Here is a 13,757-nt window from a genome sequence, read left to right on the forward strand (position 1 = left end):
ACAGGCGGAGGGGGGTGCGACAGGAGTGTGTTGGGCAGGTAGTACTATTTGCAGGATGGGGTGAAAACCAGTGGCTCAGGCTGTCTAGGTTGGGGTCAGAACCCTCCAGAGTGGGACAGTAAGGACAGAGCCCCTGTGAGCACCCTCGGTGGAGATCGCGGGGCGGGGCCGCGCGCCCTCCCTTACCGCCCCCAGCCAGCTGGACCGGCGGCCTCGGGTTTCCGGAGGGCCAGAGCGCGGGTCACGTGCGCGGGGCGCTGGGGCCGGTTGGTCCGTGGGCGGGGGAGGGGCCGGAGCGCTGGACAGGGGTCGGAGCTGGCGCGGGAGCCAGGAAAGAGCGTGCAGCCTGCTGTCCCGTGCCGCGTGGGCCTAGTTCCGCGTGGGCCGGCGCGATGAGCTCGCCGCCGCCCGTGCGCAAAGGCTTTTACCGCCAGGAGGTGGCCAAGACCCTGTGGGTGGTGCGCGCCGAGTACCAGGACCTGCAGCCCGTGGGCTCGGGCGCCTACGGCGCAGTGTGGTGAGCGCGGGGCGGCGGGCGGTGGCCAGGGGCGCGGGGCCGCGCTAAGTCCCCGCCCACCCCCCCGCAGCTCCGCGGTGGACAGCCGCTCTGGCGCCAAGGTGGCCATCAAGAAGCTGTACCGGCCTTTCCAGTCCGAGCTGTTCGCCAAGCGCGCCTACCGCGAGCTGCGTCTGCTCAAGCACATGCGCCATGAGAACGTGAGTGCGCGCGTCCGCTAGGATGCGCGCCCGCGCACCAGGAGGGAATGAGGACCCCAGCCAGATCCCCTTCTCCGCAGCTTGGCTTGGCTTGGAGCTGTGTCTGGCTCCCCAGCCCAGGTCCTTCCTGGTCAAGGGGCAGTGACCTGCCCAAGCCTGCCCAGGCCCTCCAGGTTCACTTTCGTGGGGTGGCCCTGGGCCTGGACCCCTTTATGTGTTACATTGGCTTGTGGCCTGGCCTTCCCACCGCCCCCTGGTGGGAGAGCGGTTGTCCTCGTGGTGGGCGGGCACGCACCTGGGCAGAGGAGGGTCCTCCTGGAAAGGCGCCTGACTCTTCCCACTCCAGGCCTCTTCCAGCCCAGATGCACCTCTCTCCCGAGGCAAGTGGCCCCCTGGGATACAGGGCAAGGTCAGGTATTGTGACTGCCACAGCAGAGCCTGGGCAGCTGTGGCCAAAGGTGCCAAAGCAGGCTGCTTGTATCATCAAAAACTCTAAAAGCTTTTCCATCACTACCCTTGGGGTTGTTGGGGTGGTGGTGGATGGGGTGCCACAGTGCTGTCCCTGGGCTTCTCCAGTGGCCACTGCTGGTTGTCAGAGTGGTTCTCTCTGGGGAGCTTTCTTGCAGCTTTTCCTGGAGTCATGAATTCACTGCCAGTCTGGGCACTGACACTCTGTGCCCACAGCTGACGGGCTCCCATGGCTCCTGGTCCTTCTTAGCCACTCTGGTGGGCTACCCGTTCTCTTAGACACCCCATTTCTGCCCTGGCCCTGGGCTTGACCCCTTCTTATGTGGTGTCCATTCATGGCCAGGCTTTGTCACCCACACCTCACACCTGGGCCTTGACCCCGTGAGTGTAGCTCCCCCTCCTTGGTATCATCTCCCCCAGATGTCCCTGCATGCCCCATTTACCTTTCCATCATCCCTGTCCAACTGAGGGCTCCAGGCACCTGTAGTCCTGCTCATCTCCAGCCCCATTTGTGCTAGCTAGGGTCACCCCCACTGTGTCAGAGTCACCCACACAGTGTTAGGAGCCCAATCTCCCCACCACACCCCTGCCCTATCTGCAACTGAGTCCTGCTGCCTCTGGGATGTCCTGAACCTAAGCTGGGAGGTTCTGCCTACTATACCCCACTCCCATGGGAAAACTGAGGCCTGCAAAGGTTGAGTGCTCCACTCAGTGGGAACAGGGACCTGCCCCTTGCTCGCCTGCGGTCACTGTAGGCCTGTTTCTATCACCCTCTGACCCAGTTCCGTGTCCTGGAACTCTGCTGAGCACTCCTTTGCCTCCACCAGGCCCTTTTCTTCCCCTGTATCTGGCCTCATGTGATCACCCAGCTGCCCTCACTTCCTGTCCTTGTTCATTACACTGTGTTCCTGCAAGGCAGCCAGGTGCTCACATTCACCGTCACACTCCTGTTGAAACCCTTCCACAGTAGCAGACTTTTCGCATGTGTGTACGTGTCAGTCCTGCCCCAGGCTCCCTCTTGCTTCTCCTTGGCTCTTCCTGGTCTGGGTCTTGGCCACCTGGCCTTCCTCCCTGTTCCTCAAACTCAAGGTGTTCTCCCTCCAGTCTTGGTCACCAGATGTGTGACCTCTGCTGCCACACCCACCTGCTTCCCCAGCTGCTCCTTACACAGCCCTCCTCAGGGCCCCTGCACACCTTGTCACCCACAAATCCTAGGCCTGCCAGGGTCACAGTGGCTGGCTGATGTCCATTTCCTTTAACCAGGGATTCTAGGTGCCCAGGTCTGGCTACTCAGAGTGCTGCCACTTGACTTTGCTCCAAGAGGGACCTACCAGATGCTGGCTCTTCCCAGGAGGTGGCCCGCCCTGGTCCTGGGTCAGCTTAGTTCAGGGAGGACAAGGCAGAGGAAAGGCTGGATCTCTGGGACTGCTGGGAACCAGCCCAGACGTGGGGCTGCCCCTTCCCGAGAGGATCCTCATTGTCACCATCCAAAAATAGTGTGTGTCTGTGAGCAAGTGTGCCAGGGCTGGGTCGTGCTGCCCGTGGGCACAGGCAAGGACAGCTGTGGGAGAGTTCTGCCACCCTGGATGTGGTGTTGAGCCCTACATCATTTGTGTGCCCCCAACTCTGCCTGATACCCTGCCTCCAGGTGATCGGGCTCCTGGATGTGTTCACTCCTGATGAGACGCTGGATGAGTTTACAGACTTGTGAGTGCCACCTGGGCCTGCCAGGCAGGCTGGGAGAGGCGTGAGCGGCTCCTGGGTGGGGGCTTCAGGCTCTGGGTTGGTTTGGGGCCATCCTGCATTGCAGTCTACGCTACATCCCCACTGCTTCTGAGTCCTGGAGACCCGGCGGAGCTGGGGCCTTCTGCTGTCTCCGTGACAGGGCTGGAGGTGTGAACCTAGGACTTGGTGTTCATGAACAGGCAGGGCCTGTGTTGGAGACCCTGGCACCAGTGCATGCCCTGAAACCCAAGCTGCTGACCTCTGTTGGCAGACAGGGCAGACGTAGCTGGGAGGCCTACCCTGCCCCTGCCCTGAGAAGCCTGTGCCCAGTTGGCCACCTGACTTACATGCTGGCTGGTGGGAGGTCAAGGGGTGGGACAGGAAGGGCTGGAGGGGTAGCTAGTCCTTGTTTCCTGGCTGGCAGAGATCAAGGGCCCACACTAGGCCTGGTGTCCTTTGGAGTTGCTAATGCTGCCTCCCCATGGTGCCACCCATAAGCCCATGCTTTAGACTTCAGTTTCCCTCTCCAAGTTCCCCCTCACCCCCTTCTGTTGAACATTCAGAAACCCTAGCTGGGGAGGGGGCTGGAGTGGATGTGATGGGCGTGTGTTTGCGAAGACGGGGTGGTTCTGAGTGACAGGTGGGACCAGTGGTGGACAGAGCTCGGCACAGAACAGCATGTTAGGGGTGGTGGCCACCCCGAGGCTGGGAGGATGGCTGCTGGCAAGGATGGCTGTTGAGCTCCTGCTGGGATGTAGTCTTCTGGGGTCTAAGCCTGGTCCCTGTAGGAGCTGGTCCAGATCCAGGGCCAGGCCCTGTCCGCTAATGCCCCCAGCCCCTTCCCACAGCTATCTGGTGATGCCATTCATGGGCACCGACCTGGGCAAGCTCATGAAGCACGAGACGCTGAGTGAGGACCGGATCCAGTTCCTTGTATATCAGATTCTGAAGGGGCTGAAGGTGGGGGTCTGCAGGGGCAGCCATGGGAAGGGGTCAGCAGGGCTCTGGCTGGGGTCCCTGAACTGATGGCTGCTTGGTCTTCCCTTCAGTATATCCATGCTGCTGGCATCATCCACAGGGTAAGTTCCCCTCCCTGGCTGTGAGCATGAGAGGGGAGCAATCCCCACCTCCGTTTCCCACATGGGGTCTGCTTGGGGGTGCACACAGGGTCTCATACATGATCCCATTGCAAGCAATCCCTAGGGACCCAGCCCCTGCACTTTCCCTCAAAGGGCTGTAGGGGAAAAGGGCCAGGCCCTGTCCAGTGGCCCCAGCAGGTATCACCCTGGCCATTGGCCTTGCATATGCTCAGGTTGTAGGGCACAGTGGTCGCCTTTCCTCTACCTAGGACCTGAAGCCCGGCAACCTGGCTGTGAACGAGGACTGTGAGCTGAAGGTGTGTCTGGCCAAGGAGGATGGCTGGAATGGGATGGCAGGGTCCTGTCCACCTGTCAGCCCCAGGCGCAGGCAGAGGGGAAGGCCCAAGGCTCTTGGGCCCAAGATGAGCAGCTGATGGGCATGATGAGGCCCTTGAGGTGGCGCTGGGGTACTCCATACCTGCCTCAGTGAAGTGGGGCACCCCAGCTCCCATGGCTGACCTAGGTCAGGCTGTAGAGGTGGGCTGGGAATGTGGAGCAGGGTGAGGAGAACCCTGGTAACTGTCCCTGAATGGGTCCATCTGGGTATAGTGGCCTCTGGGAGGACCCAGGGAGAAACCTTGGGGTCCAGGGCCCTGACCTCGAACCCTGGTACGGTGGCAGAAGCTACCAGCTGGGACCACAGCTGCCTCTTGTACTCCTTGGGTCCCCAATTCTTCCAGATCTTGGACTTTGGTCTAGCTCGCCAGGCAGACAGTGAAATGACAGGATATGTGGTGACCCGGTGGTACCGGGCGCCTGAGGTCATCTTGAATTGGATGCGCTACACACAAACGGGTGAGGGTGCCTCAGATGCAAGGCCCTCTGCACTGCATCTGCCTCCTCCCTTGTTTTCTGTTGTGCTGGGATGGAAGCTAGGGCCTCACATGTGCTAGGCTAGAGGTCTGCCACTGAGCTCCCTGTTTCTTGATGGGGAAGCCCAGGGAGGGAGAGGCAGTTCAGACCCTCCTTGCCTGTGGCCACCCCATCCCCTTGTCTGTGCATGCCACCCCTTGCCCACGGGACACTGATGGGGGGCTTCGGTCTCAGTGGACATCTGGTCAGTGGGCTGCATCATGGCGGAGATGATCACAGGGAAGACGCTATTCAAAGGCAACGACCGTATCCTCCCGCTGGGGCACTGCAGGGCCCCTGCCCAAGCGGTGGGTGGATGCGTGGTTGCATGAGTGTGGGTCCTGCCCTCTGGCCCTGTGCTGTGCTCCTGAACTCAGTGCAGACCTGGATCAACTGAAGGAGATCATGAAGGTGACAGGGACGCCCCCTGCTGAGTTTGTGCAGAAACTACAGAGTGCAGAGGTCTGTGGGGGTTTGGGGGTGGGTGCAGCCAGCTGCCTCTGCTGGGCCCCTGGTTAGCCCCTTACTCTTCTCCTGCACAGGCTAAGAACTACATGAAGGGCCTTCCTGAGCTGGAGAAGAAGGACTTTGCCTCTATCCTGACCACTGCTAGCCCCATGGGTAGCGCTGGGCGGTGGGGGAGTCTGGGGCCCTAAGTGTGAGACCTCACTGTGACCTGGCCTGTGACCCCCCCAGCTGTGAGCCTCCTGGAGAAGATGCTGGTGCTGGATTCAGAGCAGCGAGTGACAGCAGCGGAGGCACTGGCCCACCCCTATTTCGAGTCTTTGCACGACACAGAAGACGAGCCCAAGGCCCAGAAGTATGATGACTCCTTTGATGACATGGACCGCACCCTGGATGAGTGGAAGCGTGAGTTGGGGCTTTGAGGAGGACCTATATCCAGATGCTGCAGAGGCCCATCGAGGGAGGAGATGGGAGCTTGGGGCTGTGCAGCTTGGCCAACATGACCTCTGGCCTGGAGCGTGAGGCAGTGGAGAGGATGTTCCCATAGGGCCTTGAGCCCTCCTGGTACAGGAGCTGGTCCCAGCTGGAGTGGCCCTGAGTTTAAAGCAGCAGTTTTCCCCGCCTTCTCCCCAAATGGCCCAGCCTCCCCATAGCTAGGCCAGTGACCTTGGAGCTGCTTCCACTTGTCTCCAGCCTCTGCTATGACCCTCTTGAATTGTCCTTGTGTCTTCCCCACTCCAGGAGCCTTGCTACTTGGACTACTGTTTGCTCCTCCTCTCTTGCCTGCAAGGGAATGCCCACCTCTTATAGCCCCTCCAGCCACTCTGAGCAGTCCACACCTCACCATGGTGACTTGCTCTGCACTTCAGGGCTGTGTGACAACTATGTCCCCTTATACTGAGGGCCTTCTCTTCCTCTTTGAGGATCAGCCTTAGGCAAGCTCAGTAAACCCCTCTCCCCTGCATCCAAGCCCCAAACTACTCTGGAATGGCAGGTGGTCATGCAGCTCAGCCCGGGGTCTGGCATGTCTGAGGGCACAGGTCAGCACTGGGCCATGCACTGGGTCCCAGGCCTTGCTTTGTCTGACTCAGAGCCAGGGCCACAATCCTGTACCTGGAATGGAAGGGCCTGGATAGGCTGAGGCCCTCAAATCAGGGCTTTATACACTTCTAGCAGCGACTCTCTGCCTCTCTGCTGTGTCATGGGCTTGCTTCTGAGTGATAAATGGCTTCTGCAACCGAGCAAGATAACTCAGAAACCACAGGCCGCAGGGTTCTGTCTGTGGTCCCCACCCACACACACTGTTGCTGGGAGATCCTGTTTTTACTGTGGCTGGAGCCCTGGGAGCTTCTGTTTCCCTGGGAAAACTGGCTTTTTAGCAGTCTTCAAAAAACTCCCAACTGGGCTTGGCCCAATTAGGATTAGCAGAAAGGCCCAGGAGGCCCTGGCTTCTGCCCACGGTGCAGCAAAGGGCAACTGTCTCACTTTCTGCTCTTTGTAGGTGTCACCTACAAAGAAGTGCTCAGCTTCAAGCCTCCCAGGCAGCTGGGGGCCAGGCTTGCCAAGGAGACAGCCCTGTGAAGACCTCTGGGTGGTGTAGGGACACCTTAAGAACCCTGGTGAGGGGCCTCAGCTCCTAGCCTCTCCTGGGAGAGGAGCCCTGATTACTACCTTACCTTGCCCGGGGTTGGAGGCCAAGTAGACCCTCACCCCGTGGACTCTCCTGATCCCTGCTCCAGCGCTTTCAGCACAGGCCTCTGCCTAGCTTGGGCTTCCCTCTGGCCCCCGAGGCAGTCACCCCTCTATCAGGACGCAGGAGAAAGCCTCAGGGCTGGCAGGTCTGTGAGAAGGAAAGGGAGGGATCAGGGTGCCAAGTCAGTACACTGGCTTCCCTGGTTTGTGTGGACACTCCTGCACCCCAGTCTGGGGTGGAAACTAGCCCTTTGCTGTGCCCACCTGGCTGCAAGGAAATAAACCCTTTTGTGGACCTCCCACTCTGACTGTGCAGTCTGATGCCTTAGCACCACTCAGCCCAGCTAATACGGTACAAAGCAGGTGGCTGCTGTTCTTGAAGCTCCTGAGCTCGCCTCCTTAGTTTAGGAATTCGATGCCCAACTCCCCATCCCACCCAGTGGGCCTTTGACCTCCCCCTGAGGTGCGGGCCCCTCCTTCCTATGTGAAGTGACGTCCGCTAACTCAGCCTTGGGACCTGCAGCCCGACCCAGGGTGGCAGAAGGGCAGGGTTCGCAGCCTAGAGTTCCTAGGTCCCCTTCAGACCAAGGTTCCGGGGGGGTAAGGGAGGAGTCACCCTCACCCTCTGATTGACGGCACCCAGGGGCGGGTTCCACCGAGTTCGCCCCGGGCGGCACCGGCGAGCGCGCGGCGCCCTCTGCAGGCCGTTCGAGGCCCCTCTGGCTTGGAGTGGACAGGCCGAGAGCGCCGGCAGTCTGCGCCCCTGGGCCCAGTCCCAGCGCGCGCGCACGCGAAGTCGGTGAGGCCGTAGATTGTTTCCCCGGTCGCAGGCTCCGCCCTCACGAGGCACGTGGCCCTGGTCGGCCAATCGGCGCTCGCGCTCTGGCCGCCACGGGGTCGCGCGCTGGCTGCCGGGCCTTACAAGCGCCCAATGCAGGGCGGAACCCGGGGTCGGATTTGGACGTGAGCTCCTCGTGGACTGCGGTGCTGTGGGCCGCGGTGCTGTCGCCGCCACCAGGCCTCGCTCCAGAGCCTCGCTCCCTACTTCCTCCCCGCCGCCTCGCTTTGTCCCCTCTCCTGCGTCTGACCCCCAACCCATCTCCTTTCCTGTCTGGTGTCTTCTGGCGTTCGAGTCGCGCCCAGGCGCCCTCCCACTCCTGCTCCCTTCCGCACATTCGGGCTCCCGGACCTTCTCGATCTCTGACCAGTGGCCTCCGGGGCTGCTCTGTACGCCAGGGACGTTTGGGGGAGAAGGCCACTGCCTCAGCCCGCGGGAGGGACCCTGGGCTTCCAGACACCAGTCCCCAGAAGGCACTGGGCGGGGGTCCGTGGCGGGGAGTTCCCTGGGGTCTTCGCTGGCGGGGCAGTGCTCAGACCCTGGACAGGGCCTGAGTGCGGACTAGGAAGCCACGCTGAGGATCCTAGAGCGCCTCGGGCCTGCGTGTTCCCGGTGCGGTTTCTGGCTAGGTCTCAGCCGGATCCTTGGCTTTGAGCTGTCCCCGTGCTGCAAAGGGGTGGGGACAGACAGTGCTGTCATCTGCCAGCTGAAGGCGTAACATCCCTCAAGAGTACCATAGTGCAAAGTGACCACAGTGTAAACCATGGGGACTGCTCTTGTGTATCATGAGGACATGATGGCCACCCGGCTGCTCTGGGATAAGTAAGTGTTCTAGTCGGGGTAGGACCGTGGAGGGGACACAGGACACTGAGCATTCTGTCTGCCCCAGCTCAGAGTGCAAGATCGAGTGTCCTGAGCGCCTGGCTGCAGCCCTGGGCGGTCTCCAGCAGTGCGGCCTGGAGCAGAGGTGCCTATACATAGCAGCCCGCGAGGCCTCGGAGGCAGAGCTGGGCCTGGTGCACAGGTCAGAGAAGCCCACAAGCTGGGCACCCCCCTATCAATACCTACTGAAGCAGTCCTTCCCTGCATGCCTCCTTTACCTTGAGGAGGAGGCTGGGCTCTGGGCTAGAGGGAGCAGTGGTGGACCATGGTGTCGGAAATCCCAACCCCTGCCTCCTAAGTCCCCTGTGCCTGTTGGTGACCTGCTTGCCTGCTTGTCCCTCTGCAGCCCAGAGTACGTGGCCCTAGTGCGCAGGACCCAGACTCTGGGAACAGAGGAGCTCCAGGCACTTTCTGGACAGTATGATGCTGTCTACTTCCACCCGGTGCGTCCCTGGGGTACCCCTGTACATAGTTACCCACTCAGATAGCATATCCACATGTCTTTGTGTACCCTGTTGCTGACACCCTGCCTGCCTGTGTCCCCTTAGTCATGCCTGGGACAGTTCCCTGCAAGCGCAGCTTGTTGGTACTTCCAGCACCCAGGACCAGCCTAACTTGGCAGTTTGTGAGCCACAGCTGGCACCGGCAGGGCAGGCAGGGGCTGATCTGCATCCACTGTTCCACAGAGCACCTTTCACTGTGCCCGGCTTGCTGCAGGTGCTGCACTGCAGCTGGTAGATGCCGTGCTGACGGGAGCTGCGCACAATGGGCTTGCCCTGGTGAGGTGAGCACAGCCTACCTCACGTGGGTTCCTCCCATGAGTGGCCCTGTGAGGGATGACTTTGCTGTGCCCCACACCTCACTCTCACCCTCAGGCCTCCTGGGCACCACAGCCAGAGGGCAGCTGCCAATGGGTTCTGTGTGTTCAACAATGTGGCTATAGCTGCTGAACATGCCAAGCGGACACATGGGCTGCACAGGTGTGCCAGGCCGGCTGCAAGGGTGGGGGCACCTGGGCCAGGCAGACAGGTGAAACAGGTGCCTTAGACCCACCCTGCCCCTTCTTATCCTGAGTGGGCTGCTGCCTGGAGGTGAGAGGTCTCACATGTCTGACCCCCACTGCACTCTGAACCCAGGATCCTCATTGTTGACTGGGATATCCACCATGGCCAGGGCATCCAGTACATCTTTGAGGATGACCCCAGGTGAGCTGAGCTTGGGGACATGACCCTTCCATACAATGCCTTTGGGGGGGGTGTACACTGTGCAACCTGGAAAAACACAGACTGCCATGTGATCAGGAATCAATGTTCTTTGGAAGTCATGGGGTGATGGCCAAAGCCTCTGACCTCTGACCTCTGGCCTGACTGGCTTTCAACAGTGTGCTTTACTTCTCCTGGCACCGCTATGAGCACGGACGCTTCTGGCCCTTCTTGCCAGAGTCAGACGCAGACACGGTTGGGCAGAGACAGGGCCGCGGCTTCACTGTCAATTTGCCCTGGAACCAGGTGCTTGCCCTCAACCCTGGATCCTCTAACCCAGCCCACCTTCTCACCTGTACCTTCCCTACCCTCAGCTCTGGGGCTGTAGAATGTAGCCTGGTGAATCCCACCAGATTCCCCCAGAGCCCGGGTTCTAGTGGGTGTAGACCCCAAAGTCCAGTTGGCAGGGCTGCCTGCTGATGCCTCCCCTGCTCTGTGCTACAGGTCGGGATGGGCAACGCTGACTACCTGGCTGCCTTCCTGCACGTGCTGCTTCCAGTGGCCTTTGAGGTGACTGTCCCTAGAGTAGGGGACCTTATGCCTGCCCAGAGGTCTCTGTGAATGGACCTCTGAAGGTGGGGTCTCAGGAGGCTGGGCTGACAGTGAGGCCTCCCTATTGCTCAGGCTGTAGCTGCTTTTTTGCCTCCTCACCCACAGTTTGACCCTGAGCTGGTGCTGATCTCCGCAGGATTTGACTCAGCTATTGGGGATCCAGAGGTGAGAGCCTGGCTGGGTTGGGTAGGCCTCTGGTGATCTGGGCCTAGGTTCCCCTTACACGTGGATCTGGTTCCAGGGGCAGATGCAGGCCACACCAGAGTGCTTTGCCCACCTCACACGGTTGCTGCAGGTGCTAGCTGGTGGCCGTGTCTGTGCAGTGCTGGAGGTGACTGCAGGGGGCAGCTGGAGGGTGCCTGGGTCAAAGGTGTGGGGTGCCCTTCCTGGGCAGTGAGCCCACCCCAGGACCGCTCCTCCCCTTCTTGTCTCTACTTTCTCCCCAGGGCGGCTACCACCTAGAGTCCCTGGCACAGTCAGTGTGCATGACTGTGCGGGCACTGCTGGGTGACCCCACACCTAAGCTGTTGGGGCCCATGACACCATGTCAGAGGTGAGAAAGGAGGAAGGTGGGAGGTCCTGGAATACAAGGCAGGCTGGGCTCGCTACTCTGCTTCTCCCCACAGTGCCCTGGAGTCCATCCAAAATGTTCGGAAAGCCCAGGCCCCTCACTGGAAGAGCCTCCAGCAACAAGGTTAGCACAGTCTAGGCCTGGGCTGGTGGCTGTCACATCGGGGTCCTGTGCAGTGACTTTGACTTGGAGCCTCCCCGAGATGTGTCTCCTGTGCTGAGTCCCAGCACCCACTTCCCAGAGGGGAGGCCCCTGGTACTACTGCCCGGGGATCCTGTATGTAAGGCAGAAGCAGAGGTGACTTCACCAAGGCCTCACCTGGACCAGCAGCACCTCCACCCCACAACCCCCATGCGAATGGCTGTTGTCCTGACTGCTCCACATCCCCGGGCTCTACCCGCTGATATGCTTCATCAGGAGGAGTCAGCCCCAAAGTGTGAGGCAGAAGACTGGGCCAGGTATGCAGAGCAGAGTGGGGGAGGGGTGCCACGTGTATGTGAGTGCCAGTGTGACTGATGTGCTGTCACCTACTGTCTGTGTCCGTCTGGCCTGCCCATCACAGGTCACATGAGTCCCTGGCTCAGGATGAGGCCCTCACTGCACTTAGGAAGCTCCTGTACCTCTTAAATGGGATTCTGGATGGGCAGGTAGTGTTGCCAGGGAGGGCATGGGATGGCTGTGGACGCAGGAGGGCTATGTGTGCAGGCCACAGGGATATGTTACCTTGGGCAGGGATCAGTCTCAGAATAGCCCAGAGAAATGCTTTTTTTTTTTTGGTATCAGGGTTGAACTCATGACTACGTGCCTGCCAGGCAAGTGCTTACTACGGAGCTAAATCCTTGGCCTGGGAAATGCTCTTTGATGAGAGGGAAAGTGGATAACCTCATTTTTGGTTTCAAACATTTTGTTTACAGCAATAGTGTGATTTCACCTCAGTTTTCAAGAGGTCAGTAACTGTAATGTAGTCAGGGTTTGAAAAAGAAGGTATGAACAAATTGGGTGTGGTGGCTCATGCTTGTAATCCCAGCATTCTGGGAGGGTAAGATGAGATCACAAGTTTGAGGCTAGCTGGGGCAATTTAGTGAGACCCCATCTCATAAAATAAAATAATAAAATAGGCTGGGAATGTAGCTCAGTGCATGTGTCTGTTTATCTGGTTTGAGAGTCGGCTGTTACCTCACCTCACAGGTAAGCGGTGGAGTTGCAGCCACCCTGGCACCTGCCGTAGCAGCCACCTTGGACATAGCCATTAGGCAAAGTCTATCTCTTGGAGCCCAGAGGTAAGTTTCACCCGGTCCATGGGTGTCTCCTTCTCTGAAGGCCCCATGGAGAGGGTCCTGGGAATGGACTCTGGGCAGTGTGGAGTACAGCCTGGCCTTAGCTGACTCTTCGTCAGGGTTCTCTGTGTGGTGCTGGGACAGCTGGATCGGCCACTGGACCTTGCTGATGATGGGTATGATTCTTAGGTCTCAGGTCTGTCAACATGTGGGTGGATAAGTACGTGACAGGTTTTTGACTGCAGGCCTCTGTGGGTGGAACACTGTTAATACTGAATGCAGTCTTCATCAGCTGGTTTGACTCTGGTGGTAGCACCAGGCCAGAGGGTCAAAGGTTCTGTCCTGCCCCTCCCTAATGGTCCCCTTGAATTCTTCTCTACTATCTATGTGCATGTGTCCCTTGTCCTCTCTCCCTGAAAGGAGAATTCTGTGGCTGAACATTCGGGGCAAGGAAGCAGTCATACTGTCCATGTACAATGTCTGCATGCCACTGCCAGGGGTGAGTGACAGTGTGTGTGTGTCTGTGTCTGTGTGTTTGTGTGTGTTGGTGGTGTAGGTGCTCCCTGGCATGGTCAGGAGCATCCACAAGCCCTATCCTCTCCTGGTTCCCTGCTTAGACTTCAGGGACTGTGAGCTTGGGAAGTGGGATAGCAGAAACCAGCAGGGAACTATGCCCTAGATGAGGGGCTGGGCTCTGCTGCTGTCCCCACAGACGACAGGAGGGTTCCTGAGCTGCATCTTGGGCCTGGTGCTGCCCATGGCTTATGGCTTCCAGCCTGATGTGGTGATAGTGGCGTTGGGGCTTCACCATGGCCTTCAGGACCCCCAGGCTGCTCTCCTGGCTGCAATGCTCCGGGGCCCGGCAGGTGGCCGAGTCCTGGCTCTCCTTGAGGTGAGCCTGAAAGGGTGGTTGGCTGTGGGTTGGGGGTAGGAAAAATCAGGGACTCACTGCCCCTGCCTCTCCTCTGTTCCAGGAATCTGCACCCCAACTTGCAGAAGCGTTGGCCCAGGGGCTCTATGGAGAGGCGCCCCCCAACTTGGGCCCTTTCTCCCCGGCCTCTCCGGAGGACCTTAAGACCCTGATGAGCCTGCGAGCGCAGCTGCAGCTGCGGTGGGAGATGATGCGGGTGGAGAGGCGCGGTGGCACTGAGCCTGACGGCTCTCCTTCGCGGCAATCCATTCCGGGAACGCCGCTCAGTTGATTAATGGAGCTCCCCCTCCGTCCTGCTGGGAGTCCGCTGTCCCTCCCACCCTATCAGTAAACGTCCGTTAAATAGCATCCGACCCCGTCTCCTTTATTGAACCGGCTAGGACTTC

At 59.7% G+C, this 13,757-nt stretch overlaps 1 protein-coding gene across 18 annotated transcripts; it reads left to right on the top strand.

Moving 5' to 3' along the window:
- The first annotated feature begins 273 nt into the window (after nt 1-273).
- On the top strand, nt 274-13,719 carry LOC100725246 (mitogen-activated protein kinase 12). Of its 18 annotated transcripts, none has more exons than XM_063243865.1 (29): nt 282-517; nt 588-717; nt 2,834-2,892; nt 3,759-3,870; nt 3,960-3,989; nt 4,259-4,306; nt 4,730-4,844; nt 5,097-5,168; nt 5,284-5,363; nt 5,444-5,522; nt 5,598-5,771; nt 8,791-8,920; nt 9,125-9,221; nt 9,465-9,562; nt 9,654-9,758; nt 9,915-9,983; nt 10,160-10,286; nt 10,485-10,550; nt 10,698-10,757; nt 10,834-10,923; nt 11,039-11,145; nt 11,219-11,286; nt 11,366-11,621; nt 11,726-11,810; nt 12,352-12,443; nt 12,560-12,616; nt 12,861-12,939; nt 13,153-13,332; nt 13,415-13,719. In XM_063243865.1, the coding sequence occupies exons 1-29, from the start codon at nt 393-395 to the stop codon at nt 13,640-13,642; spliced, it is 3,018 nt and encodes a 1,005-aa protein (XP_063099935.1). In that variant the 5' UTR covers nt 282-392; the 3' UTR covers nt 13,643-13,719. The 18 variants fall into 18 exon arrangements, 9 of the variants coding, with proteins under 9 accessions (XP_063099940.1, XP_063099941.1, XP_063099942.1 ...); XM_023565554.2 differs by having other exon boundaries at nt 11,405-11,621; XM_063243867.1 differs by having other exon boundaries at nt 332-512.
- Nucleotides 13,720-13,757: the final 38 nt, after the last annotated feature.

This window comes from Cavia porcellus, unplaced genomic scaffold, assembly GCF_034190915.1.
Source record: "Cavia porcellus strain 051 isolate PalLab524CR breed Dunkin Hartley unplaced genomic scaffold, mCavPor4.1 scaffold_40, whole genome shotgun sequence".
In the NCBI taxonomy this organism is placed as follows: Eukaryota; Metazoa; Chordata; class Mammalia; order Rodentia; family Caviidae; genus Cavia; species Cavia porcellus.